The sequence below is a fragment of the Hyaena hyaena genome, unplaced genomic scaffold (genome assembly GCF_003009895.1).
Source record: "Hyaena hyaena isolate Hyena2069 unplaced genomic scaffold, ASM300989v1 scaffold_87, whole genome shotgun sequence".
NCBI lineage: Eukaryota > Metazoa > Chordata > Mammalia > Carnivora > Hyaenidae > Hyaena > Hyaena hyaena.
In genome coordinates this window covers 1,328,622-1,354,625 of record NW_024080718.1, presented here as the reverse complement: position 1 = coordinate 1,354,625, position 26,004 = coordinate 1,328,622, and the positions used below count along the sequence as shown (strand labels likewise).

Here is a 26,004-nt window from a genome sequence, read left to right as displayed (position 1 = left end):
AAGTTCATTATTCTTACTTTAAGTAAATTTAATTTTTGTTTAAATTTCTAATAAGGTAAATATATATCTAAATCTATCTATCTATCTATCTATGTATATATAGCCCACAAACAAAAGGCATGTAAGGTTTTCAGTAATTTGAAGACTGCAAAAGGGTCATGAAGCTATAAGGTTTAAGAACTGTTGTGCATACGTAGATTATGTGCTTTTTTAATCAAAATAATGTGGTATCACATTACATATACTGTTTATTCCACTTGCTTTTATCACAAAATGAAGTATTACTGTGCCAATGTCAATAAACATGGAACAACCCTATTTTTTTCCAGCAACATAGTGTTCTAGTCTATGGCTGGTTATTTTATGCTTTAATCAACCTCCTATGAACGAACATTTAGAGTGTTACCAATTATTTTAATGTATCAAATAACACTATAATAAATGCCCTTGAAAATTCTTCCATTCAGTAACTATTTATTGAGGGTTCACTATGTCGCAGGTACTGTACTAGAAACCAGAGATGTAGCACTAAGCAAAATGGTCAAACATCCTTGCTCATGGAACTTATATTCTATATTTTATGTACTTTTTGAAGTGCAAAGTATGAACTTCTAAAAGTAGCAGTAAGAAGATTTTTTTTTTAGAAAGTTTTTTTAAGTTTATTTTGAGAGAGAAAGCGTGAGAGAGCAGGGGAGGGGCAGAGAAAGGGAGAGACAGAATCCCAAGCAGCCTCCATGCTGTCAGCGAGGAGCCCAACACGGGGCTCGAATTCACGAACGATGAGACCATGTCGTGAGCCGTTATCAGGAGTCAGACACTTTAACTGACTGAGACACCGAGGTGCCCCAAGAAGTCATTTATAAAAACATTTAAAAAAGAATTTTGTAAGTAACAGCTGTTGCATTTTATCAACAGATTCTTTAATAGCAATGGAAATTGAGGTTTTCATTTGATCAGTACAATTTACTTCCTAATAGGAAACTGGCGAGTATTTTTAATATATCAAATCTGAAAATACAGAAAGCTTTATGAAGCAGAACTAATCTTGCTAGGCATCATTACTCATGTGTAACTACTACCAGGATCTTTTTAGATGGTAAAGAGAACTACAAACTACCTGTTAGTTTAAAAAAAAAAAAAAAAAGTGTAATCTTTCATCATTATTTATAAATATCAAAAAATTTATAGCCAATATAAGTAATAAATGACAAATGGCTTATAGATGAGATCACTTCCAGAGAATACTATGAATTTAGCGATGATCATAAGAGCCAAATAGCTAATGCTTAAAAAACAATATGTGATTTATATATAACTATAAAAATTTTACTCATAAATAGTAACTAAAAATTTTTTTCAGTGATTTTTGTTTACACTTTATTATTGCTTTAAAATGTTCTGCAATAAAATTACACTAAAATAATTTCAGGCAATTACAGTTTTAATCGTTATAATTACACTATTAGGAATCACTTTGTATATAACTAAAAATCAAAACTCATATTCATTTGCTCTAAAATTAGAGAAGAAAAAAACTGATGAAGGAACATCAAGAGAACTTACTTCTGGTTATATTGAATAGATCAGGATTAGAAAAAGCACAAGCTATAGAGGGCTTTGAAAATCCACAAAGCAAGATTAATATGGGTTATCCATGGAGTTGGAGACATTGCACTCATTGTAATGTATAGAAGTTTAGGTTTTTATTTTAAATACAGTTAGTTAACATACAGTATAATATTAGTTTCAGGTGTACAATATAGGGATTCAAATTTCCATACATCACCCAGTGCTCATCACAAGCGCACTCCTTAATCCCCATGACCTATTTCACCCATCATATATTCCGTTATATACACACACACACACACATAGGTGTGTGTGTGTGTGTATATCCCATTTTCTTTACCTAGTTATCAATCAATGGATACAGGCTGTTTCCATAATTTGGCTATTGTAAATAATGCTGCTATAAACACATGCCTAGCATGTATACCTCTGAATTAGGTTTCTGTATTCTTTGGGTAAATACACAGTAGTGAGACTGCTGTATTATAGGGTAGTTCTATTTTTAACTTTTTGAAGAACCTCCATACTGTTTTTCACAGTGGCTACACCAGTTTGCATTTCCACCAACAATGCAAAGGGATTCTACACATCCTCACCAACACCTGTTTCTTGTGTTGTTGATTTGAGCCATTCTGACAGGTTTAAGGGGATATTTCATTATAGTTTTGATATGTTATTTTTCTGATCATGAGCGATGCGGAGCATTTTTCATGTGTCTGTTGGTCATCTGGATGTCTTCTTGGAAAAATGTTCATGTCTTCTGCCCATTTTTTAACTGAATTATTTGGGTTTTGGGTGTTGAGTCTTATATGTTATTTATATATTTTAGATACTAATCCTTTATCAGATATATCCTTTGCAAATATATTCTCCCATTCTGCAGGATTCCTTGTAGTTTTGTTCATTGTTTCCTTCACTCTGCAGAAGTTTTTATTGTGATGTGGTCCCAATAGTTTATGCTATGCTCACTACAATTGAAGCTACCATATGTCACCATATAATACCACAGACTATATCCCCTACGCTGTACACCTCATCCCTATAACTTATTCATTTCATAACTGGAAGCCTGAATCTCCCACACTCCTTCACTCGTTCTGCCCATCCTCCCACCTGCCTCCCATCTAACAACCACCAGTTTATTCTCTATTAAGGGTCTGTTTCTGTTTTATTTGTTCATTCATTTTTTAGATTCCACATATAAATGAAATCCTAAGACATGGGTATTTTTAAAAATCAGTGAAATATACATTTTGTATTTACCTGTATTTATATATGTTCTTCAGCTTATATTACAACAATATGCAAGATACAATGACATTTTTGCATTACACAGAACTCTGAAGGCTAGACTATACATTTAAGTTTCAAATTATGTAAAAACAAATAAGCTTCCAAGTTTATTAGTTGTATATTTTAAATATAAAAATTTTAGAAGGCTGAAGATACTATAAATAGCATTACTGTCTTCATTAATTATCCTTAAAAATGTCCATAATGGTTCAAATTAACAAGAACACCTACTCTAGTAAACTAATTATGTGTAGGAACAAAGAGCTTAAAACTTTTAGTTATAAAATAATAAGGGTAAGAAAGGGTATCTGTTGATATTTTCCCACTTTGTTTTACTTTCCCATGTTAATACCATTTAATATCTACTTACTATCTGAAATACAGGAGAACCATTCTCTTTATGAATACACATTTTCAAAAAACAAGTGATGATTTATTTAAAATCTTATTAAAGATGTAATAGAATATTAAGGTCTGAAACAGGCCATTACTTCCACAGACATTCTAACACAGTATACAGAGTTCTTTTTTTTTTTTTTTAATGTTTTTTATTTATTTCTAGGAGAGAGAGAGAGAGAGAGAGCATGAGCAGGGGAGGGTCAGAGAGAGAGGGAGTCACAGACTGAAACAGGCTCCAGGCTCTGAGCTGGCAGTCAGCACAGAGCCCGACGCGGGGCTGCAACCCACGAACCACGAGATCATGACCTAAGCGAAAGTCAGACGCTTAACCGACTAAGCCACCCAGGCGCCCCTACAGAGTTCTATAGTATTATAAAGTAGAATTTTTGAAGAAGTAAAAGATAAGGTTTTTTTCCTGGCTTATGCCAATTAAACAGTTCAGGCTAACATTAAGGTATCTTCCTGATTTTAAGAGTAGAAAATATTTTATTATTCATTTTTTGTAGCAACCTAAAAAGCTATAAGGAAGGGGTAGGCCAACCTTTTCTGTAAAGGACCAAAGAGTAAATATTTCAAGTATTGTAACTATATACATGTCTGGTCTCTGTCACATACATTCTAAGCAACCTTTAAAAAATGCTGTATAACCACAACGAGGCGGCCATACAGAAACAGGTCCCCAGGCGACAGTGTGCCAACCATTCAGGTGAAGCATACCTGTATCCTAAAATGCCTATTTTTTAATCACTGATGACACAAATCAGGAGAAAACTAAGTTTGTCATATTCAAAGCAGGTCAATTACTATTATTACTCTCTACTTACAAGCAATAGCTCAGTCAACATACTGCTGACTGCTTCATTTAAATTTTTTGAAATTCAAAGCATACTTTCCCAAATCTTTAACAAATCTATTTTAACATACTGTGTGTGAGCACACACACATGACTCCCAATTCCAAATTTGCCTTATTTTCAAAGTAATTGGCAAACGTGTATTTTTATAAAAAACCCACAGCAATTAGATTACAGTTGCAAAGTATAGAAATAATACTGTTTCATGTAAAAGGCTCAGCTCATTAAATAAAGCTACAAAGCATTAGTAAGGAGGGAGAGATGCTGATACAGGGAGAAGTCAAGTAATGATTAAAAACCTATTGGATAGCTCCCAAAATGGATTAATTTACATGATACTAATAACTTATTATGGCTTCCCAGTTAGTGAATATTCTGGTTAATTGTGACATGACATATGCTATATATGTTACCCTTTAAATTAATTAAAATAGGACCCACAGAAATCAAAACAAGAGTAAATATGATTTAACTCTTGATGATTCACCTCAAGGAATACCAGAGAGAACATGGTCCTTAAAATCAAGCAGGTCTGGGATCAGATCATGACTCTACTACTGACTAGCTATATGTATAACCCTAGGCAGAGACAAGAGAAAGTAGGTCATCTGTGCCAATGTATCTATTTTGATCACTTCTTCAGATCTTAACCCTTATTTAGGGTCAGTCTCTTGCCCAAGTCTCTTCCTAGTGGTTTTGAACCCAGTCCTTCCACCTAAAAGGCAGAACATTACAGTGAGAAGGCCAAGCACTTTGATTCTATTCCCAGCTCCACTACTTAATAGCTGAATGATGTAATCATTAAACCCCTCTGAGCTTTAGTTTCTTTATGAAGTGGGTTTGATACCACCTACCTTGCTGGGTCACTGTAAAGTCAGAGGTACTAACAAAGTCCCAGGATAAACTGTACTTGATTAATTATAATTAAGAAACTTATCCATCATTCCATTCTCAGAGCACTTATTTTTCCCCAGAAATATATTGACCAGAGATTAGCATTCCAAGATAAGCCATAAAAGTCTACCCAGCCTCATAATTGGGCACCATTTGCAGCTATCTTCTTTCTTACTATTTTCCTCAAAAACCTTTTAATTTTTTTAACGTTTATTATTTTTGAGCGAGAGAGACAGAGCATGAGTGGGGGAAGAGCAGAGAGAGAGGGAGACACAGAATCCGAAGCAGGCTCTAGGCTCTGAGCTGTCAGCACAGAGCCTGACACGGGGCTTGAACTCATAATCTGCAAGATCATGACCTGAGCCAAAGTCAGTGCTTAACAGACAGCCACCCAGGTGCCCCATTTTCCTCACAAATCTTAAACATATTCATTGTGCTGAAGTTTAAAAACATTTTGAAAATAACTACAAAATGAACCACGATTCATTACATCATTCAGTCAGAAAGTTATCATACTAAGCTCACACCTTTGAACAAGTCGGTCCTTTCATGAAAATATATAATGCTTTGTATTTCCTAAACGTTCCACCAGAGGGACCTCTTAACTTTTCAAAAATCAAAACAATCCTTCATCCTCAAAAATGATTAATAAAAAACTCAAGAAAAACACTGGGGGAGTTAGAAAAGCAGTGTCTAAATTACTTAAATTAATTGTTAGGTTTATTTACAAATCCTTTGAAAGAGAAAGTAGGAGAAATAAAATAAGGATGCAATGTGAACAATCAAATTCAAGAAAAAAAATTTTACTGAGGCGTACTTATTCATTCATTCATTTTATACTCTACCAAACATTTACTAATATTGTGCTTAAAATGCCCTGGCAGTTGGGGGAAAATCAGCTTACACTCATAGGATTTCTACGCATCCTTTGGCCCACTTGCTCCTGAATACAAAAACTTGTGTTGCTCATGAAGCTATAGTACAAATACATGAAATGTAAAACAGATCTCTCTCTCTCTCTCTCTCCATAAGCAGAAAGCCTACAGTATAGGTATTATGATCATGATTTTTGATATCAGCTTTGTAGTGAGGGTCTTCCATATTTATGTTAGAACTTGGGTAAAATAAAATAAAATCACCAAGTTTAACCAGACTGTGCTAAAATAGTCACTCCAAATTAGAAAGTAATTTGGCAACATATATCAAAAGCATTAACAAAAACTCACGCTCCTTAGCAAGTAGTTTCCTTTCTAGGACTATTTCCCAAGGAAACAATTAGAAAATCAAATACTATATGCAAAGATTACAGTGCTTTCATAATACTGAAAAACCACAATGCAGTACAATCGTGTAAAGAAATATTACCCAGTGACAAAAAGAAACAGTTTTCAGAAACTTGAACAAGGATGAGAAAATGCCCATAGTGATTTTAAGGAAAAAAATATACAAACATTTGTAATATAAAATACATATAAAATGTATAGTGAGGGGTGCCTGGGTGGCTCTGTCAGTTGAGTGTCCAACTTTGGCTCACGTCATGATTTCCTGGTTCGTGGGTTTGAGCCGTGTGTCAGGCTCTGCGCTGACAGCTCCGAGCCTGGAGCCTGCTTCTGATTCTGTGTCTCCCTTTCGCTCTGCCCCTCCCGGACTCGCACTCTGCCTGTCTGTATGTCTCTCTCTTGCAAAAATAAACACTAAAAATATTTTTAATAAAATAAAATTTATGGTGACACTAATTTTATGAAAGAAAACATAAGAATAGAGAAAAACAAACCAAAAATGAGTGGTTAACCTTAAGTGGTGAATTTGAAATGTTCTTCTCCTTTTTTTCCCATCAGTTACATCATGAGAATGGGTTAATGTTATATTGAAAAAAAAAAAGTATTACAAGTAGCACTTAAAAGCGTTTATCTAGACCTTAACATTTTATTTGGGGTGGGGGGCAGAGGAGTTCCTGTTTACTGCTCTTCTTCTGAAGTAGCAATCCAAACTCCATCCTTGGTGGTGACATAGCATACCAGGTTTCACAGCATTTGAAAACACAAAGTAACAGCACTGAACTAATTAAGGCTGGAACGAATTCAAAATCTTTTGTAAAAATGTACACTAGAAATTCTACTAGAAGAAAAAAAAAGGCAAAAGCCAATCTAAACATAAAATAATTCCAGGGAAAAGATACAAAAATCTTTTAAGACTGGAGTTCATTAATCTCAATTTTTTTAAACTCAATACAGGCAGCTCTCAACTCAACTCATGCATGGGTACATCCAGTAATTCCTCTGCTGCCAGTCTTTAACATAAGTAATCTCTCATACCCGACTGCTGCCTGGCTTAGATTCCAACTTGTTCCAACCCTGCCTCTGTGTCCCTTCTTTTTACTTTCTCTTATTGTTGACCCACAGCTACAGTCAAATGGAGGTGAGCAGAGGAAGGTGCTTAATGATGCTTCCAGAACAACCCCTGCCTCTTCCTCAGCTCCAGCATAACTACTAATCAAGCCCTATCCCCTCAAAGAGAGTATTTAGGAGCTTTTAAGAGTCTCAGGATTCTCCTGAAATGTAAATTAATCTGGTTCTAGGCATTTATGACCAATCATAACACCTGTGCCATTACCTCTCTAAGAGATTTAACTAAGAAAAAAAGAGAGGGAAAAAAGAGAAAGAGAAAGCAGGAAGGAAGCAAAGGCTGGGATCAATTTTTCCCATTGCTAGATGTAAAACACCTTCAACTATCTCCTAAAGAATTACTTGCTTGCTCTGAATCCCCACATGCTATACCCTCTTCCAGGAATATTTTATTCTATGTCCCTATAGCCTACTCTATGCAATCCCTTCTTTGCTCCTGCCCCCACAATCCATTTAGCAATTCTTCTATCCCTAAGACACAGTCCCATAATCATAGCTCTTCCTAATTTAAGATCTTTGATTCCTTAAGCTCCTGATTCTTTAGCTATCTAATCTATGAGCTATTTATTACACTCTGCACAAATTTGTCTGTCATCAGTGTTCCTATGTAGGTCAAAATTGAAAATGAAGAAGAGAACAAGGTAGGTTGAGAGGCAAATTCTGTAACATGTTTTTAGAAACCTCCCTCCAGAGTGACCCAGATTTAGTTAGTTAAGAAACACAGGAAAAGAAACAAAATTTACTGGGAACTACTATACCATCAGGCACCGACTACATATTGTATACTCAATCTACCCAAAAACTCTTATAGGAATTAATAACAGCCCCACTTTCAAACTAAGAAACAGGTACAGAAAAGCAAAGGGACTTTACCAGGACACACAGGTACTGGCAGTACCAGAATGTGAATCCACACCTCATCTCCAACAGATCGTATTATCTTAACACCTCTTGGGTATCTACATATAAGTCATGAATTAAGCTAAAGGCAGTCCACATTTCTCTGTTTTTTAAAATTTTTTTAATGTTTGTAATTTATTTTTGAGAGAGGGAGAGACAGAGCACGAGCAGAGGAGGGGCAGAGAAAGGGGGAGACAGAATCCAAAGCAGGCTCCAGGTTCTGAGCTGTCAGCACAGAGCCCGATGTGGGGCTCAAACTCACGAACTGTGAGATCATGACCTGAGCCAAAGTTGGACACTTAACCAACTGAGCCACCGACGCACCCCCACATTTCTTTTTTAATAAGTATATCATGGGAAACTTACCACAACCTTGCTGAAAACTTTAGAACTATACTATATTCTAAATTAAACTATACTATATTCTAAGTTAAAAAAGAGAGAGAGACAGAGAGAGAGCACAGTGACATCAGCAAGACAAAACAGGAAGCCCCAGACCATTCTTTCCCCACGGAGATAAAAATTCAACAACAAAAAGACCAATTCCCTTTGTAAGAAATCCAGAAACCAGTTGAGGCTCCTACACCACCAAACAAGTGTGAAACTCGCAGCAGGGAAGCCAGTAGGAAAACTGGTAGCACTCACCAGAGCCCCGGCCCATGGCACAACGTGATACGACCAGAGGAAAATTCCCAACCCCTGGCTTTCCTTGAAGAGGGGAAGGCAAGAACATTAGACATCTCTAACGTTCAGACTTTTCGACGGCTGGTTTCTGTTTTGCCTGAACCTGAGCGCTGACAGGTAAAAGCACCAGGTGGGAGGCAGCTGAGAACAAAGGCAATGCTATGAACTAGCTAGCACCTGCTCACTCACCACTGTCCTTCTCCACAGCTCAGTGGAGAATGAGTGGGAGAAAACCCCAAATTCCTGGCTTCCCCCTGAGGAAAGAAAGAGTTGGAGCAGGACTCCAATGTTCCAGGTTCTCAGGAAGCTGCCAAAGGAACCGGTTTCTGTAGCACCTGTAGCAGCACACCAAGGACACCTGACATCCTGTCAACACCTGGGGGCTGCTGTGAACAAAAAGGAGCTGGCCAGCTTGCTGCTGCTCCAGAGGCCCCACAATACAGCAGACAGACGCCAGAGGGAGCAAGAGATTACAAGCTCCTGAAAAAAGAAACCTGCAAAACCTCTCTAGATGGGAATTTAAACCCAAAAATCCAGAGAAGATACATACCACACAAAAGGTTGAGAAGACCTCAGAATCTCTATCTGAGCTCACTGGTGAAGGTCTTCCCCTTCATGAAGGCAGTCTCTAAAGACTAGGAGATACGGCTGTGTCTTCAAATGGATGGATCCTGGGGGCACCTGGGGGGGCTCAGTCAGTTAAGTGTCCTACTCTTAATTTCAGCTCAGGTCATAATCCCAGGGTCATGGGATCAAGCCCTTCATTAGACTCCATGCTGAGTGTGAAGCCTACTTAAGATTCTCTTTCTTACTCTCTCTCCCCCTCTTCCCAACTCATGTGTGTTCTTGCTCTTTCTAAAAAATAAAAATAAAAATAAATTTAAATGCATAGATCTCAATACAATAACGAAGCACATGAAGGAAATAACAACACTGGGCTCAAATAAAGGAACAAAATAATCTCTCAAAAACTGACCCTAATGGAGCAAAGATATATGAATTACCTGACAAAAAATTCAAAATAACTGTTATAAAGACGCTCAACAAACCCAGGAAAACAATACATGAATAAAATGAGAATATCAAGAGGGGGAAAAAAATCAAAAACAACTGCACAGATTTTGGAGCTGAAGAACATAATAACTGAATTGAAAAATTCACTATGGGCGCTTGGGTGACTCAGTTGGTTGAGCGTCCGACTTTGGCTCACGTCATGATCTCACAGTTTATGGGTTTGAGCCCCGCGTTGCGCTCTGTGCTCACAGCTACCTCAGAGCCTGGAGCCTGTTTCAGATTCTGTGTCTCCCTTTCTCTCTGACCCTCCTTTGCTCACGCTGTTTCTCTCTCTCAGAAATAAACGTTAAAAAAAAATTTTTTAAAAAGAAAGAGAGAAAAACTCACTAGATGGGTTCAACAGCAGACTTAATAAAACAAAAGAAAGAATCAAGGAACTGGAAGACAAATCATTTGCAATTATCCAGTCACAGGAACAAAAAGAAAAAGCAATGAAGAATGTAGTAAGCTTAAAAGTCTTAATGGAACATCACTACTCAGACCAATACAGGCATTATGAAGTCCCAAAAGGAGGAGAGAAAAAAGGGCAAAAAGCTTATTTGAAGAAATAATGACCCCAAACTTCCCAAATCTGGGGAAAGAAATGGATATTAAGATTCAAGAAGCCCAACAGCTTTTTATGGGATACAGCAAAAGTGGTACTAAGAGGGAAGTTTATAGTGATATATAACAGCTACAATAAAAAAGAAGAAAGACCTCAGTAAACAACCTCAAGGAACTAGAAAAGGAATAAACTAAGCCCAAAGTTAGCAAAAGGAAATATTAAAGAGTAAAAATAAATAAAATAGAAAATAGGAAAAAAAAAAAGTGTTTTTTTTGTTTTTGTTTTTTTTTAAAGATCAGCAAAACTGCCAAATCCTTTAAAGAAAAAGAAAACTTGGGCACTGCGGTGGCTCAGTTGGTTAAGCATCCCACTTCAGCTCCGGTCATTATCTAGCGGTTTGTGAGTTCGAGCCCCGTGTCGGGTTGTGTGCTGACAGTTCAGAGCCTGGAGCCTGTTTCAGATTCTGTGTTTCCCTCCCTCTCTCCCCCTACCCCACTCATGCTCTGTCTCTCTGTTTCAAAAATAAATTAAAAAATATTAAAAACTTTTATAAAGGGGCGCCTGGGTGGCTTAGTCGGTTAAGCGTCCGACTTTCGCTTAGGTCATGATCTCGTGGTTCGTGGGTTCGAGCCCCGCGTCGGGCTTTGTGCTGACTGCCAGCTCAGAGCCTAGAGCCTGTTTCAGTCTGTGACTCCCTCTCTCTCTGACCCTCCCCTGCTCACTCTCTCTCTCTCTCTCTCCTAGAAATAAATTAAAAAAAAAAAAAAAAACTTTTATAAAAAAAAAGAAAACTCAAATAAAATCAGAAATAAGAGAAGATATTAAGTCTGATGTCATAGAAATACAAAGGATCCCAAGAGACTACTATGAACAACTGTTAACAAATTAGTCAACCTAGAAAAAAAATGTACAAATGCCTAGAAACATATAACCTACCAAGACTGAATCATAAAGAAACAGAAACTCCAGACTTATAATTAGTTAGGACAGGACACTGAATCAGTAATAAAAACCTCTCAAACAAGAGCCCAGGACTCCATGACTTCGCTGGAGATTTCTACCAAACATCACTAACCCTTCTCAAATTCTTCACAAAAAAAACGAAAAGAAGGGAACACTTTTATGCACTCATTTTATGCAGTCAGCGTTATTCTTAACAGCACATTAAGAGGAATATACACCATGACCACGTAGGTTTTATTCCTGGAATGCAAGGATGGTCTAAAATACAAAAACCAGTCAATGTGATACACGTGAACAGAATGAAGGATAAAAATTACATGATCATCTCAACAGGCACAGAAAAGGCATTTGACAAAATCAATCCCTTTTCATGATTAAAAACACTCAATAAAGGGGTGCTTGGGTGGCACAGTCAGTTAAGCATCCGACTCTTGATCAGGCTCAGATCATGATCTCATAGTCATAAGATCAAGCTCATCAGTCTCTGTACTGTACATGGAGCCTGCTTAAGATTCTCTCTCTCCCTCTCTTTCCTACCACCCAACGCTTCCCCATGCACTCTGTCTCTCTCTCTCTCTCTAAATAAATAAATAAATATTTAAAAGAAAACACTCAACAAACTAGGAATAGAAGCAAATTATCTCAATCAGTGAAAAACTTGAAATTTTTCCTTGGAGATCAGGGACAAGGCCAGGTTAAGGATGTCCAGCGTTGTCACTTCTATTCAATACATAGTACTGGAAGTCCTAGTTAGAGCAATTAGGTAAGAAAATGAAATAAAAGGCACCCAAATTGTAAAGAAAGAAGAAAAATTATCTCTGTTCACAGATAACATCTTATACCCTGCAGATTACACACACACTCTCTCTCTCCCACTCATACAATAATAAGAAGCAAATTCAGCAAAGTTGCAAGATAAAAAAAAAACATACAAAAACAGTTGCATTACTAGACACTAAATATGAACAATCAGAAAAGGAAATTAATAAAATCCTATTTATAATAGCATCAAAAAGCACATTTAGGAAAAAACTTTACTAAGGAGGTGAAAGACTTATACATAGAAATTCAAGACACAAATAAAGGGAAAGACATCCCATGTTCATGAATTAAAATACCTAACATTGTTAAAATGCCCATGTTACCCAAAGTGTTCTACAGATTCAATGCAATCCCTATCAAAATCCCAACAGCATTTTCTCAGAAATAGGAAAAAAAAATCCTAAAATTTATATGGAGACCCAAAGAACCTCAAATAGCCAAAACAACTTTGAGCAAGGAGACCAAAGGTGGAGGCCTCACATTTCTTGACTTCAAAATATACTACAAAGCTATAGTATTCAGAAGAGTATAGTACTGGAGTGAAGACAGACATATAGACCAATGGAAGAAAAGAGAGAAACAAACTCACACATAATACAGTCAACTGATCTTCAACTCAATAAGAGTGCTAAGAACACACAATGGGAAAAAGACTGTCTCTTCAAAAAATGGTGTTGAGATAACTGGATTTCCTCATGCAAATGAATCAAATTGGACCCTTATCTTACACTGTACACAAAAATCAACTTAAAATGGATTAGAGACTTAAATGTAAGACAGGAAAAGATAAAACTCTAAGAGGAAAAGCTTAATGACACTGGTCTTGGCAATAACTTTCTGGAAATGGCACCAAAGCATAGGTAACAGCAGCAACAACAATAACAAAAAAAACCCCAGACAAGTGAAACTGCATCAAACTAAATATAAACAGCTTCTGCAAACAAAGGAAATAATCAACAGAGTGAAAAGACAACCTATGGAATGAGAGGCAATATTGCCAAACCATATCCAAAAGAAAGGACTCCTACCTCAATAACAAAATCAAATAACCGGATATTAAAATGGGTCAAGCATTTTAATAAACATCTTTCCAAAGAAGAGAAACAAATGTCTGACAGGTGTAAGAAAAGATGTTCGACATTACTAATCAGGGGAATGCAAACTAAAACTATAGTGAGATATCACCTTACACCTGTAAGGACGGCCATTATTAAAAACAACAACAACAACAAAACCCCAAGTGTTATTGAGGATGTGGAGAAAAGCAGAACCTTCAAAACTGTTGGTGGGAATGTGAAATGGTACAGCCACTATGGAAATCAACATGAACTGATTAAAATAAAACTATTATTTATATGCAATTCCACTTCTGGGTATTTACTCAAAAGAACTGAAAGCAGTATCTAATTATTCACAATAGCCAAGAAGTAGAAATAACATACACATCCACCTACAGAATCAATAGATAAATATAAGGAGTATGTGTGTGCGTGTGTGTATGTGTGTGCATGTGTATATTATTATTCAGCCTTAAAAAAAATCCTGTCCATCTTAACACTTATCCATCTTAATCTTCTGTACCCTTCTTTCATATACTATTTCCTAAAGATCACTTACAGTGGTTTAGAAAATTCATTTAGCACCCTGAGATGACATTAATCTGGGGTGAAAGGTTTAAAATAAATGACAATGGTTAGATGCTTACTTGCTTTCTTACATGCTACTTAACTATCTTAATTTCTCTCACCAATGTTGTTTGTACCCTTTCCAAATTAATGTGCATTCTCTCATAGAGAATGTTCTAAAACAAACTAAAACAAAAAATGTTGAGTAATTCTGTTTTCTCTAACTGCTCACATTACACCAAACAACAGGCCCAAGTTTGTAACAGTACAATTAATCAAATGCATGGTACTTTGATACAAGTTGTAATAATTTATATGAAGCTTAAGAAAATAGCTATCAAAATTCTAATTGCACTGCTTACTTTTAAATATGCAGCTGCCTCTTGGACAGAAAGTGTTCTCTGACTAGAACTGCCACATTCATGATCTCCTGGAAAGATTAGCATATTATTAATTTTGAATCAGTACTATATTGAACAGAAGAAAACAAATATAATTAATCAAAATATTTTACAATTTACACAATTATAGGTTATTTATTATAATTAATAAGAAAGAATATAAACAATATTTAATTTCCTATTAAAATCCAGTAGGTAATAAACAATTATCTTTACATAAACCACAACCTTTAAATACATTTCTAAATAGTCCAGATAGGAACATGTCTTCTTTTTATATTTTCAATGAAATCCCTGGAGTGGGAGGAACCGTCACACTGCTGCCTATCCATAGATCTTGGCACACAGCAGGCCCTCCACAGATTTGCTGTTTTTCAAGAGGAGAAATTCACTGTGGTAACGTACACATCTATTACTAAAGCTAATAATTCAAGAATTCAAATAAATTTGAATTAAAATGTAGCGTGAAGCTTATCTTTAGCAAAATGTGTGCATGCCTTAAAAATGATTATAACACAGATCAACAGGGAAATTAGATAGAAGCTTCCAGGTATGATCTGGTTTCTTCAAAAAAATGCATTACATACAAAATCATATTTTCCCTTTCTTGTAACTATTTATAAGAAGAGAAACAAAGCCTTTTCTTTCTATATGTGGTTACTAAGAATCAATTTTCTCACAATGAACTTCAATTGTAAATTTTTCCTGCCGTTTCTCTTGAAATTTTTTAAAAAAGTTTTAACACAAAAGCATAATAGCTAAAGAAAATTCTGACAAATTGTTCTATCATAAAAGTAGTCATATTCTTATTTATCAGCTTTGTTCAAGAGGCCAGATTTTAATGGTCATAGTCATAAAATGGGAAAAAATACCTGTTAGATAAACAAGTAAGTCTTCAAAATTTATGATGCATCTTCCAAAATTCAGTTTCCACAGATCTACAGCAGAGGTCAGCAAACCACAGCCCACAGCCAAATGGCCCCACCACTGATTTTTTATAAGTGAAGTTTTATTGAAACATAGCCACAACTCCTTCATTTGTGTATTATCTATGGCTGCTTTCATGCTATAATAGCAGAACTGAGTAGCTGTGACAGAGACAAGTCTAGCACACAAAGCTCAAAAAACTTACTAGCTGGCCCCTTCACAGAAAAAAGTTTGCTGACCCCTGCTCTAGAGAAAAGAATCTGTATCTTTAAAAGCACCGCAGATCATGCTGATCTAGCACACTTCACAAAACAATGCTATGGGGACAGCTGTGGTAGCAATTTCAGGAATTCCTAGCAAGAGTATATACTTCACCGATTTCTGGGTGCTACAGCATACCAAATAAATGTCATTAGTTTACAGTGTATGAATATGATGGTCAGTCAATGCAAAGAAGGCTTTTAGTGATATACACAGAATTCTGAGCATTAAAAAACTGACCAGTATTAAGGACCCAAAGGAAAAAAAAAAAAAAGACTGATGTGAGGATGAGAAACTGTAAGGATCCTTAAATGCCTCCAGTCAACCAGAGAACTTCCATATTTACCTTCTACCAATGAACTGATTTCTACAAAAGGATCCACCACATACAAAAGTTCAGAAGACTACATTTTTCTTTTCTTGTAACTTCTTTACAAGAAGAGATTCCTAAGTCTCTTCTTTTAGCTTATATGTGAAATAAGAATAACTAAAAAAAACTAAGGTAATAAACAGGTAAGCTGCTACTGCAACTTATAGATGCTAAAAGACTTACTAAGAGCAGAGTAGAGGGAAATACAATGAATCAGTAGGAAAAATTCTAGAATATATGTACTTTATCCAAGGAATTGATACCTAATCAACTACCAAAGAAAAACCTGCAGTTTTATATTTAATCTAGGATTTTAGTAAAATCACTGCTTACCCAATCAATCCAACTGATATTTAAGCTTTCAAATTTTTATGTTACTTATTAGTGTGATAAAAAAATTTGATTGACTTTAAATTACGTAATATATATTTCATCCAATACATATGGGCAGGCAGAAAAGGTCTTGATTATGTCTATAAGATATATATGTCTATAAGATAAATATGTCTATAAGAATAAAACCCACTATGTACAGGTAACAAAAACCTCTAAAGAAAATATTTTCCATAAACATAACATTAGACTTGGGCAAAATTATTTCCACTGATACAGCATGCTATATGTGCAAATTAATTTTCATAACATTTTTAGAGACTATGAATGTTAAACAATTACCTGCAAGCTGTGCCAATCGATCATGAAGCTTGTATAAAGTGTTCATCATAAGATTTTTCTCACTTTCCTAAAATTAAAAGAAATGATTATAAAATATCCAATTCAAAAACATGTCCCAAATAATAATCTTATTCAAAAAGAAAAACAGCAAATAATTTAAAATCATAGAAGCTACATAATCCGAAAGACAAATTCACATTTAAACAATGGCTACCATATTTTTAAAAAATCTTAATCTTAAGAATCTAAATTATCACTCTAAACATTTTACTTTTCTTGAGGATTGAGTGGGAAATTGGCACGAAGGTTACTGCTAAAAAAAGGTCTCCTGTACAAAAATTCTCCCAACCACCAAAGCATCCCTCTCAATCCCCCTCTGCACAATGTACAATTACACATACTGTTCTTATGAGACTTTAAGACTGCCCTTCATGCTTTGTCTTAATCTGGTTCCATCAAACAATAGAGGAATGAGAAATGACACTGACTGACCCTTAACCTCTCCTAGGCCCCCAAAGCAGTGCTGTATACATTATGAACATTAAAGCAAAACAAACATTTAAAGAGTATCTAGTATTAGGAGTTAAGAACTATTCTCAGCAAAGCAAGAGGCCCAGTGAGACAAGATGATTCCTGCTCTCAAGGGCAAAAAAACATACTTAAGTATTAAAGCTGCAAACAAAATATAATGTAAATACAGAAGAGAAGGAGAGGGAAGATCCACTTATGGAAGAGAGACTATTTGAGTCAGCCTTCACAGTAAGAACAGAATTGACTACCATTCTAAGCAGAAGAAACAGCATGAGCAAAGGCATAAAGGCACAGGTTATGTTTTTTTTTTTTTTTTAATGTCTTTATTTTATTTTGAGAGAGAGACAGAGAGTGAGCAGGGGAGGGACAGAGAGAGAGAGAGACACAGAATCTGAAGCAGGCTCCAGGTTCTGAGCTAACTGTCGGCACAGAGCCCGTCACAGGGCTCGAACCCACAGACTATGAGATCGTGACCTGAGCCGAAGTTGGATACTTAATCAACTGAACCATCCAGGCGCCCCATTGGTTATCTTTCTTACATAGCCTACTTTGATTCAGCACATTCCTGGAAAAATAGTTTGGAATCAACTGCTAGGGACCAAAACAAAGAGTTTGACTTCATTTTAAAAATTTAGGAGAGGGAAAATTTAGGAGAGAACTTGTACATCAGGAATAGTACTCTGAACATATGAAAGGAAACCAAAGAAGACCACTGCAATGTCTAAGCACCCTGCCAAGTAGTCTAAGGCAATGATACACCCAATTTAAGAGCAATCACAAGGGAGACCAACACAATCAATGGGGAAGTGTAATTAGGAGAGGCAGTAAGCTTATCACACTATCTGAAATAAATTCATGATTCATGAGGAGACTGTATCTTTATTATTTCCTTTCTTCCTGACATGTCAAACATAACAGTAATACTATAAATATAAGACCAGGATATAAAAGGTGGGAAAGTAACATTTATATGCCTAACGACATGCAACTTCACCCATTTATTTTCATACTATATTTTCAGGGACAGAGAGACAAGTTTGTACACTATGAGCAGCATGTCTCTGTCAATGCAGCTTTAATCATTGATACCAGGAAGAAGAAAACTTATTAAAGGCTCTACCATCCTACCACCAGACTCCTTGGTTTTATGGAAGATGGCTGGTAGAGATTAAGTGACATTCCTTCAGCTGACTACTTACCTTCCAAACTTTAACTTTTTCCCCCCTCAATTCTATCTCATGCAGATTGTGAATCAAGCTAGACCTTATCTTTGTAAAAGTTTAAATATCCAAACTGTAAGACTCGGCCATCAACTGCTGGGGCCGAAATCCAAGATTCTGAAAGCTATGCATTTGTGATACATTAAAGCACAAAATAATTTTTAAGAAATATATCCAATATAATAGGATGAGAAGGAGTTCTAATGACAGTATAGCTAGTTGTGGACTTGATACCTGAAACCAAGGTAAATCTGATTAAGTTTTGGGGTTAAAGTAGCTAAAAGTTTTAAAGTTTATTTCCTCTCTCATGTGGAAAAGAGACCAATTTCCTTTTCTTTCATATGTCCTGATCCCACCCATTCCGCCTTCCCTTTCAAAAACGGAACTAAATCCAAATATCTGACACTTGTCCTCTGTGATTACATCTTTAATGAACATGAGAGGCTTGGAAATAGATGTCATCATTTGATTCACAGATATTAACACTGGACTAGATAAGTAGAATAATCAAATGTAATCAGATGTAACTGAATCCCATAAGAAAACATACATACATATTGTTAATTTAACATTCTCAAAGAGAATTTAAGCACCCAAAAAGCCAAACTATAATTTTTTCAAAAATTATTTCTCCAATGGCAATTTATTCAAAATGATCATCTATATACTACAAGGCTCTCAAGAGCATGGTAACTAAATTATCATCTAAATAGCTCTTATGTAATATGTTATTAATGTTAACAAATCAATTTTGAGGAAGAACTAGAAAGGCTCTGGTTCAATTATCTTTAGCACCAATATGCTAAACTAGAAATAAGTCTGAAAAAATATGTATATCTAACTTTAAAGTTACGTTCTGATAGAAACTTATATTGACTTATAGTTTCATTACAGTCTTCTTCCATTCTGACTGCTTCTTGAATCGTCTCCTAACATTCAGCTAGAAAGATGTCTCACACTGGCTTTCCTAATCACCCTGAAAGCAAGTTAAAGATCTACAAATAAGTCCATATTTAAAGTAAGCTTTCAAGCAACCTTTCATTAAACAAAAATGATTTTATACTTTAATGTGAAATAGCTACCTTCCAATCGTCTGTTTTGATAAGATCCAGGTTGTTTTTTTTTTTTAACCCATACCATTCTCTGAAGCAAAGTTCTCATTCTTGAGTGGCAAAAAAAATCAAACCGTAGGGCAATTCTCCCCATTTCTCTCATATATTGTCACCTTTAAATAAGTTCCCTCTTCTATCCTCAGCCAACTTTCTCCTCGAGGAAATTTTCAATTGTTTGTATCAAGTCTCTGATTAAATGATAATAATGATTTTAAACACTTAGCATGGTGCCTGGCACAGAATAAGCACTTAATATAAATGAACTGTCATTATCTTTATTACAATTATTACTATTATTTAGAGGTTCAGAACTTCAGTTCCTCCTGTGGGGAAAATTATACAGAAGAAAAGAAAGTGTTGTATTTCCAACGTTCAGTGAGTATATTATACAGATTTAAATGATGATGCCAACAACAGCCTACTTAATATGGTAACTGATAAAGTCAACCTGTTTTAAAACAAATATCACCACAAAAGAATATTACTAAAAATAATTACTACAAAGTCTCGCTCTAACAATCTACAGTAACATTTTATGGATTTGATTATACATTATTACACATCCTTCAGCACAATAATGCTTTATATGCAGGTCTATAATTAGTTCCCATAATAAATTAATAACTAACTGTGCATTATAATATAAGCTTAAATACCTTAATCTCTGAAGTGCCTGTAATGATGGCAAGTGAAAAATATTTTCATGTGAGTAAAATTTAGGTTACAATATTATAGGTCCTTTAAAAAGAAAAGGAATCATAAATAGGTAGCCTAAGAAACATGTTTCTTAGTCCTTTGCCTTTCTGATGGTTGAATAGGCATGCCTATGAGCAAAAGATCCAGAAAGACAAGATGAGGGCAAAGAGAAATTGTCAGAATATCCAGTAACTTCAACAGAAATACTTAAGATTAAGGCCAGATCCCCAGATTTCACGCCAAAACCATTTCACTCAGCACTTGGCAATTCCTTCAAAGTGATAAACAATTCTGCTCTTAGGAGAAAAATCTGTTTCAGACTTAATCATAATATTGTTCAAGAATATTCAAAATAAGAAAATTTATTGTTTCAGCTTAAGAGAAGTTTTATAATTAACATTTTTAGTTGATAGTCATCCTAATACTTTTATCATATAAAACATGAGTCAAAAATCAGTATTATGATCTTCTACTTACTTGTATGTTTCCAAATGTTTCATCAAAGGGGTTTTTTACTATCAAGGAAAGAAAAAAAGAGAACTATTAGCATCATTTGAGAATGAGAATTAGAATCCCCCTAAACAAGCCCTCTGAAATGCCAGCATATACTCTGCTAAAACTGAATGTAAACACACTGAAGATAATAAAGGTTAGGTTAGTAATTTTTGAGACCTGCTATATTTACCATTCTTACTCAAACAGTGGTTTTCTCTGTAGTAACTGAGAGCAGTGTTCTGGTGTCTGAATGCCTGGGTTCAAGTCCCAGCTCCATCACTTACTAGCAACATGACCATGAACTAACATCTAATTAGCTACTCTAAGCTGTAGTTTCCTCTCCTCCAGAGGAAGGATGTAACAATGATTCCTACCTTGTGTAGTTGTTGTGGGGATTAAATGAGATGAAGATAAAATGGCCTGATGTCAAGCACTTAATACATGTTACCTGTTGTTGTTAACTGACTACACTGTTTCCACCAAACTTGGTTTCTTTTCAAAATATAGATTAAAAGCAGTTACTACTTAAGGAAATCTACAAGAAGCTTTAAAACTAAACAATTCTTTCAGAATTCTGACTTCAAAGATTAAAAAAAACCAAAACAAAAACAAACTTCCTAATCCTTGCTACCTTGCTACCATCTGGAAAGGTGGCAAGAAACAAATATACAAATCAAAGTAGCTAAAAACTGTCTCAATATTAACCAACTTCACATTTCCAATAAATATTATAAAAAGGATTTAGCACTTTGCATCCAACCTCGCTACACCCTCCTCTCCAAAAAAAATACAAACAAGTTTATGGCTAAACGTCTCTCATGGCTATTATTTAGAATCAAATATCCTCTGTATCATCTATTTGAAAATTACGTGCAAAAATATTCAAAGCTTTCAGATACTTGGATCTCTATAATCCAGGTCATAACTATGACTAACTAACCTACAAAGTTGTTCACACTGACCAGGTTTCCTTTCTGAGGTGCTTTTCTATTTTTATTTGAGAAAACAGGAAGTCCCATAGAAACCAGGAACTGCCTGATTCTAAGAAAGTTCATGGGTGAGACCAATTTAACAAGGTACAATAAAAAAGCAAGGAAAAGTAAGTATATCTTACGATCATCTAAAGGGATTTTGCTAACGGATTTTTAGAAACTTTTCTAAAGAGTAACAGGGTTTGAATGCTAGAAAAGAATACATTTTGAATGACAAATGATCAAATTATTCAATAGGGGACTAGGAAGAAAAACTAAGATAGCTTAAAGATTAAATAAAATGTTATGAATCAGAACACACTTAGACTAAAAAGATACTTTTTAATAACATTATTTTTTATTAATGTAAAATCTGAACAATTTAAAATAAAGCTGTATTTTGTTCAGTATAGTACCAAAACATGCCTTCTTGATCTACTTAAAATAAACTGGTCACACAATACTAAAAGGTCAAGTATTTTATTTTCTCTTTATAAGAAGAATGACTCTGAAGAAATTAAAACATGCATTTCTAAAAACAGGTTTTAATGTCTGAAGAAAAGCCCTTTTTTGTCAAGATTATTCAATGGAAAACTAGCTCTTCAAGTATCTCTCTGAACGTAGACTGTGGATGTTCTCCCCCTGGACTGTCCTACTGTGAATTTCTCATGACACGGACCACGTGTCACTCATATTTGTTTGCCTGGAGCCAAGCACAGTACTGGACATACAGCTAGTGCTCAAATAGTGCTGGTTGCACCATCTAGGTGACCTCCACCCTTCTTCATTCTACTCTGTGTGTTAACTGCTCTGCCCTTTGCATCCGTCAAGATTTCTGCCTCTTGCCTAACGGGCTGAGATACCCAACAGTGTATCTTAAAAGTCAATAATATACTTTCCATCCCACACACCTTATGTTAACAAAAATTTTCTCCTATTTCTTATGACAACCGCCAGCATTTTTGCAGCATAACTAATTGCTTATAAAATCACAAAAAATAAGAGGGGCATTCATCAAAAAGGACATGATGAAATATGTAAGATGAATAACAAAGTCAACAAGACTTTATTATGAATTATAAATATTTGAATATATCAAAATGTAGTGTAGATTCAGGGGAATATTGTGCAAATAACTGATTTTATTTTCTGGACTGTACCTAAGTACTTGTTTTGAAAGTCTTTTGTTCATAGTATTACAGTTTTTTGCTTGTTGAGTATCTCCTCATTAGGCATCGCACTTTTTTTTTTACACTAAAATATCTTCCTTAAGAGAGGGATCAGTTCATAAATACTAGATGCATATTTGTAAATAAGCTTTGTACTGTGTTGTGAAAGTCTTTTACACTGTTGTTTGTTCCTCGCATATTGTCGCATATCCACTGAGTAACATTCCAAAGTTTATAGGAAGCATGAGTTCAAAACTGCACCACTGTATAGATAGGTCATGATGAGGGCTAAGATTTATATAAAAATGGGACTACTGAGTCAATGGAGAAATCAAACTGTCAACCAGTTATTTATCTTTTATGGCAAAATTATTTTGTCATTAAAATGTTTGCAGCAAAGATGCTTATAGCAAAACTACCTAGAACCACAACTAACACCTATTAACAGACCTATTAAGTTAATAAAAAGTAAAAAGTAGTCTTGAAATTAAGTTTTAGAAAGGAAACTCCATCTAAAAACAACAATTCTAAAAATCCAAAAGCCCTCATTTCTAAAAGCAGCACCTTTTCATTAAAAGATTTTTTTTTAATTTTTAAATAATCTCTGCATCCAGAGCAGAGCTCAAACTCATGACCCCAAAATCAAGTCTCAAGTTCTACCAACTGTGCCAGCCACATGCCCCTAAAAGCAGCATCTTTACACATCTAACTTTTCTTTCCCAAAATTACTTCAGTATTTCTAACACCATATATCAGTATCTTATATCTCATCCAAATCACCTACAATATTTAATGAAAACAATACATATTGCCACCTCTAATGAAAATACTCTTCCCCACTCCCACCAATTGGGCATTTATAGAGAAGAAACTATAACCCAAAAGCATCCCAAAGCAAAAAAAATAAAAAATAAAAAAAATAATAAAGCCACCTCATTTCCAAGCCTCTTTTCTAGGCATGGACCTGAGAGATAAATTCTTATCTCTTATCCTAAAGGAATGATAATACCACGTCGATATTTTAAACTTTCCTCTTCCATCCCCTAAACAGCACAACCTTGAAGCCATTTTAGACCTAGTCCTGTCCTCCTTTATACCCTATACCCCCAACAGCTTCTCTTAACTGTTTTTTCCTCAAATACTCCTGGGTTCACCATTTCTCCTTCAATTTTCTTGTTCAGATTATTCCAAACCTCAAACATACCAAACCTTTCTTTCTCAATGTCTTTAAGACTTTCACTTCTCATCCCTTTAAACTCCTCCAATGATTGTAAAAATCAAATTCCTAAAAATGTTTAAGTATATTTACAAGATCCCTCAAAATTGTCCAATGATTTCCAATCACATTTTGCTTCAGGGAAATAATTCTAACCTTGTGATACTTTCTGATTTCATACTGTTGACTATTACTCTCCAAACCTCTCTCTTTCACATCAATTCCAAAAATATCATTAGTTTTACTGATCCTCCCCATTAACTATTTTTCATTCTCTTACACTGAGATCAAGTTCATTAACCATTTATGAACCCAGGTAAAAAGGAAAAAATGAAATACTATAAAAGTACTCACAAACTATATGTTTAATGTTGATCAAATAAATTGATATTCTCCTCAGAAAGGCTCCAGTTTGGTCACTCAATGGCAATAAAAAGAAGAAAAGTCTGTGGTGCCCAAAGTTCTTTCACAACTCAAAAAGAAAACGTTTTTTCATTTCATAATTATTTGAGTATTTTGTTTTATGTGTTTTTTGGCTTTTTGTGTTTTTTTTAATTTTTTTTTAAAATGTCTTTTTATTTCTGAGAGAGAGAGAGAGAGAGAGAGGCAGGCAGCGTGAGCAGGGGAGAGCCAGAGAGAAAGGGAGACACAGAATCCGAAGCAGGCTCCAGGCTCCGAGCCAGCCACCAGCACAGAGCCCGACATGGGGCTCAAACCCACAAACCGTAGGATCATGACCCGAGCCGAAGTCAGACGCCCAACCAACTGAGCCACCCAGGCACCCCATTTATTGAGTATTTTGTGCCAGGCACTGGAAATGTGCCAGTAAACAAAATGTTAAAATCCCTGCCTTCAAGGGCTGAGGTTAGAAGAGACCACGAACAAATACATTTTAAAAATATATAGTATGGCAAATGGTTCTAAGTGCCTTGCAGGTATAACACAGAGAGGTGGTTAATGTGTGAGGAAGGAAAGCAGTATTACAGCAGATGGTCAGAGAAGGCCATTCTCAGAAGCATGCATTTGGATAGAAACCTGAATGAGCACTGGGAACATGCCATGTGGATGCCTGAAGGATGATGTTTACAGAAAGACAGAAAAAGTGAAGTGGGTAGCATGCCTGCCGCATTATTCCCGGAAATGACAGAGTAGAGAGGGCAAATAGCAAGAAATGAAGTCAAACAGGTAAGATTTATATTTAACCGAGTCAGTAGCTACAGATAGTGTAGGGCCTTTGAGACTTTTATATATTACTCTGAGCAAGAAACCTCATAGAATTAGAAGCATTTTATGTGGCTTATGTTTGAAAAAGCAAAGTACATACAATAAAGGGGTTGGGCCACTCTCGATCAAGTTTAAGAATCCTAAGCATTTAGAAAAGAAATGATCTGCTGTTCATGCCTCAGGAAAAATGAGGAAGTAGCACATTCAGGGCGCTTCCCTCCTGCTTTCTCTGGATCGGCACAGCCAATTTCAGTCAGCCTCGCCATCTTTCTGTTCTGAATACCTGACACTACCATCAATTATCAATCTGGATACAAAATACTCTGCCAGGAGGAACTGAATAGACATTCTTGTAAAGACATACAAATAATCAACAGGTACATGAAAAGGTTCTCAACATCACTCATCATCAGGGAAATGCAAATCAGAATCGCAGAGAGGTATCACTGCACAGCTGTTAGATCGGCTGCTTTCAATACGATGAGATAATAAGTACTGGAGAGGGTGTGGAGAAAAGGGATCCTGTACACCGTAGGTGTGGCCACTCTGGAAAACAGTATGGAGGTTCCTCAAAAAATTAAAAACAGAACTATCATATGATCCAGCTAATCCCACTTCTGGGTATATGTAACCAAAGGAAATGAAACAGGATCTCGAAAGATGTCTGCATCCCATGTTCACTGCAGCACTGGTCACAACAACCAAGACAGG

General features: G+C 35.5%; 1 protein-coding gene across 1 annotated transcript in view; it reads right to left on the bottom strand.

Annotated features, from left to right (window-relative positions):
- Positions 1–26,004, bottom strand: part of LEMD3 (LEM domain containing 3) — a 65,585-nt gene that overhangs the window by 13,965 nt on the left and 25,616 nt on the right. Inside the window, exons 2-4 of the mRNA XM_039234291.1 lie at positions 20,696–20,733; positions 16,660–16,726; positions 14,388–14,455 (exon numbers count right to left, since the gene is read on the bottom strand). Of these exons, the coding sequence (XP_039090222.1) occupies positions 14,388–14,455; positions 16,660–16,726; positions 20,696–20,733 (173 nt within the window). The remainder of the gene's footprint in view (positions 1–14,387; positions 14,456–16,659; positions 16,727–20,695; positions 20,734–26,004) is intronic.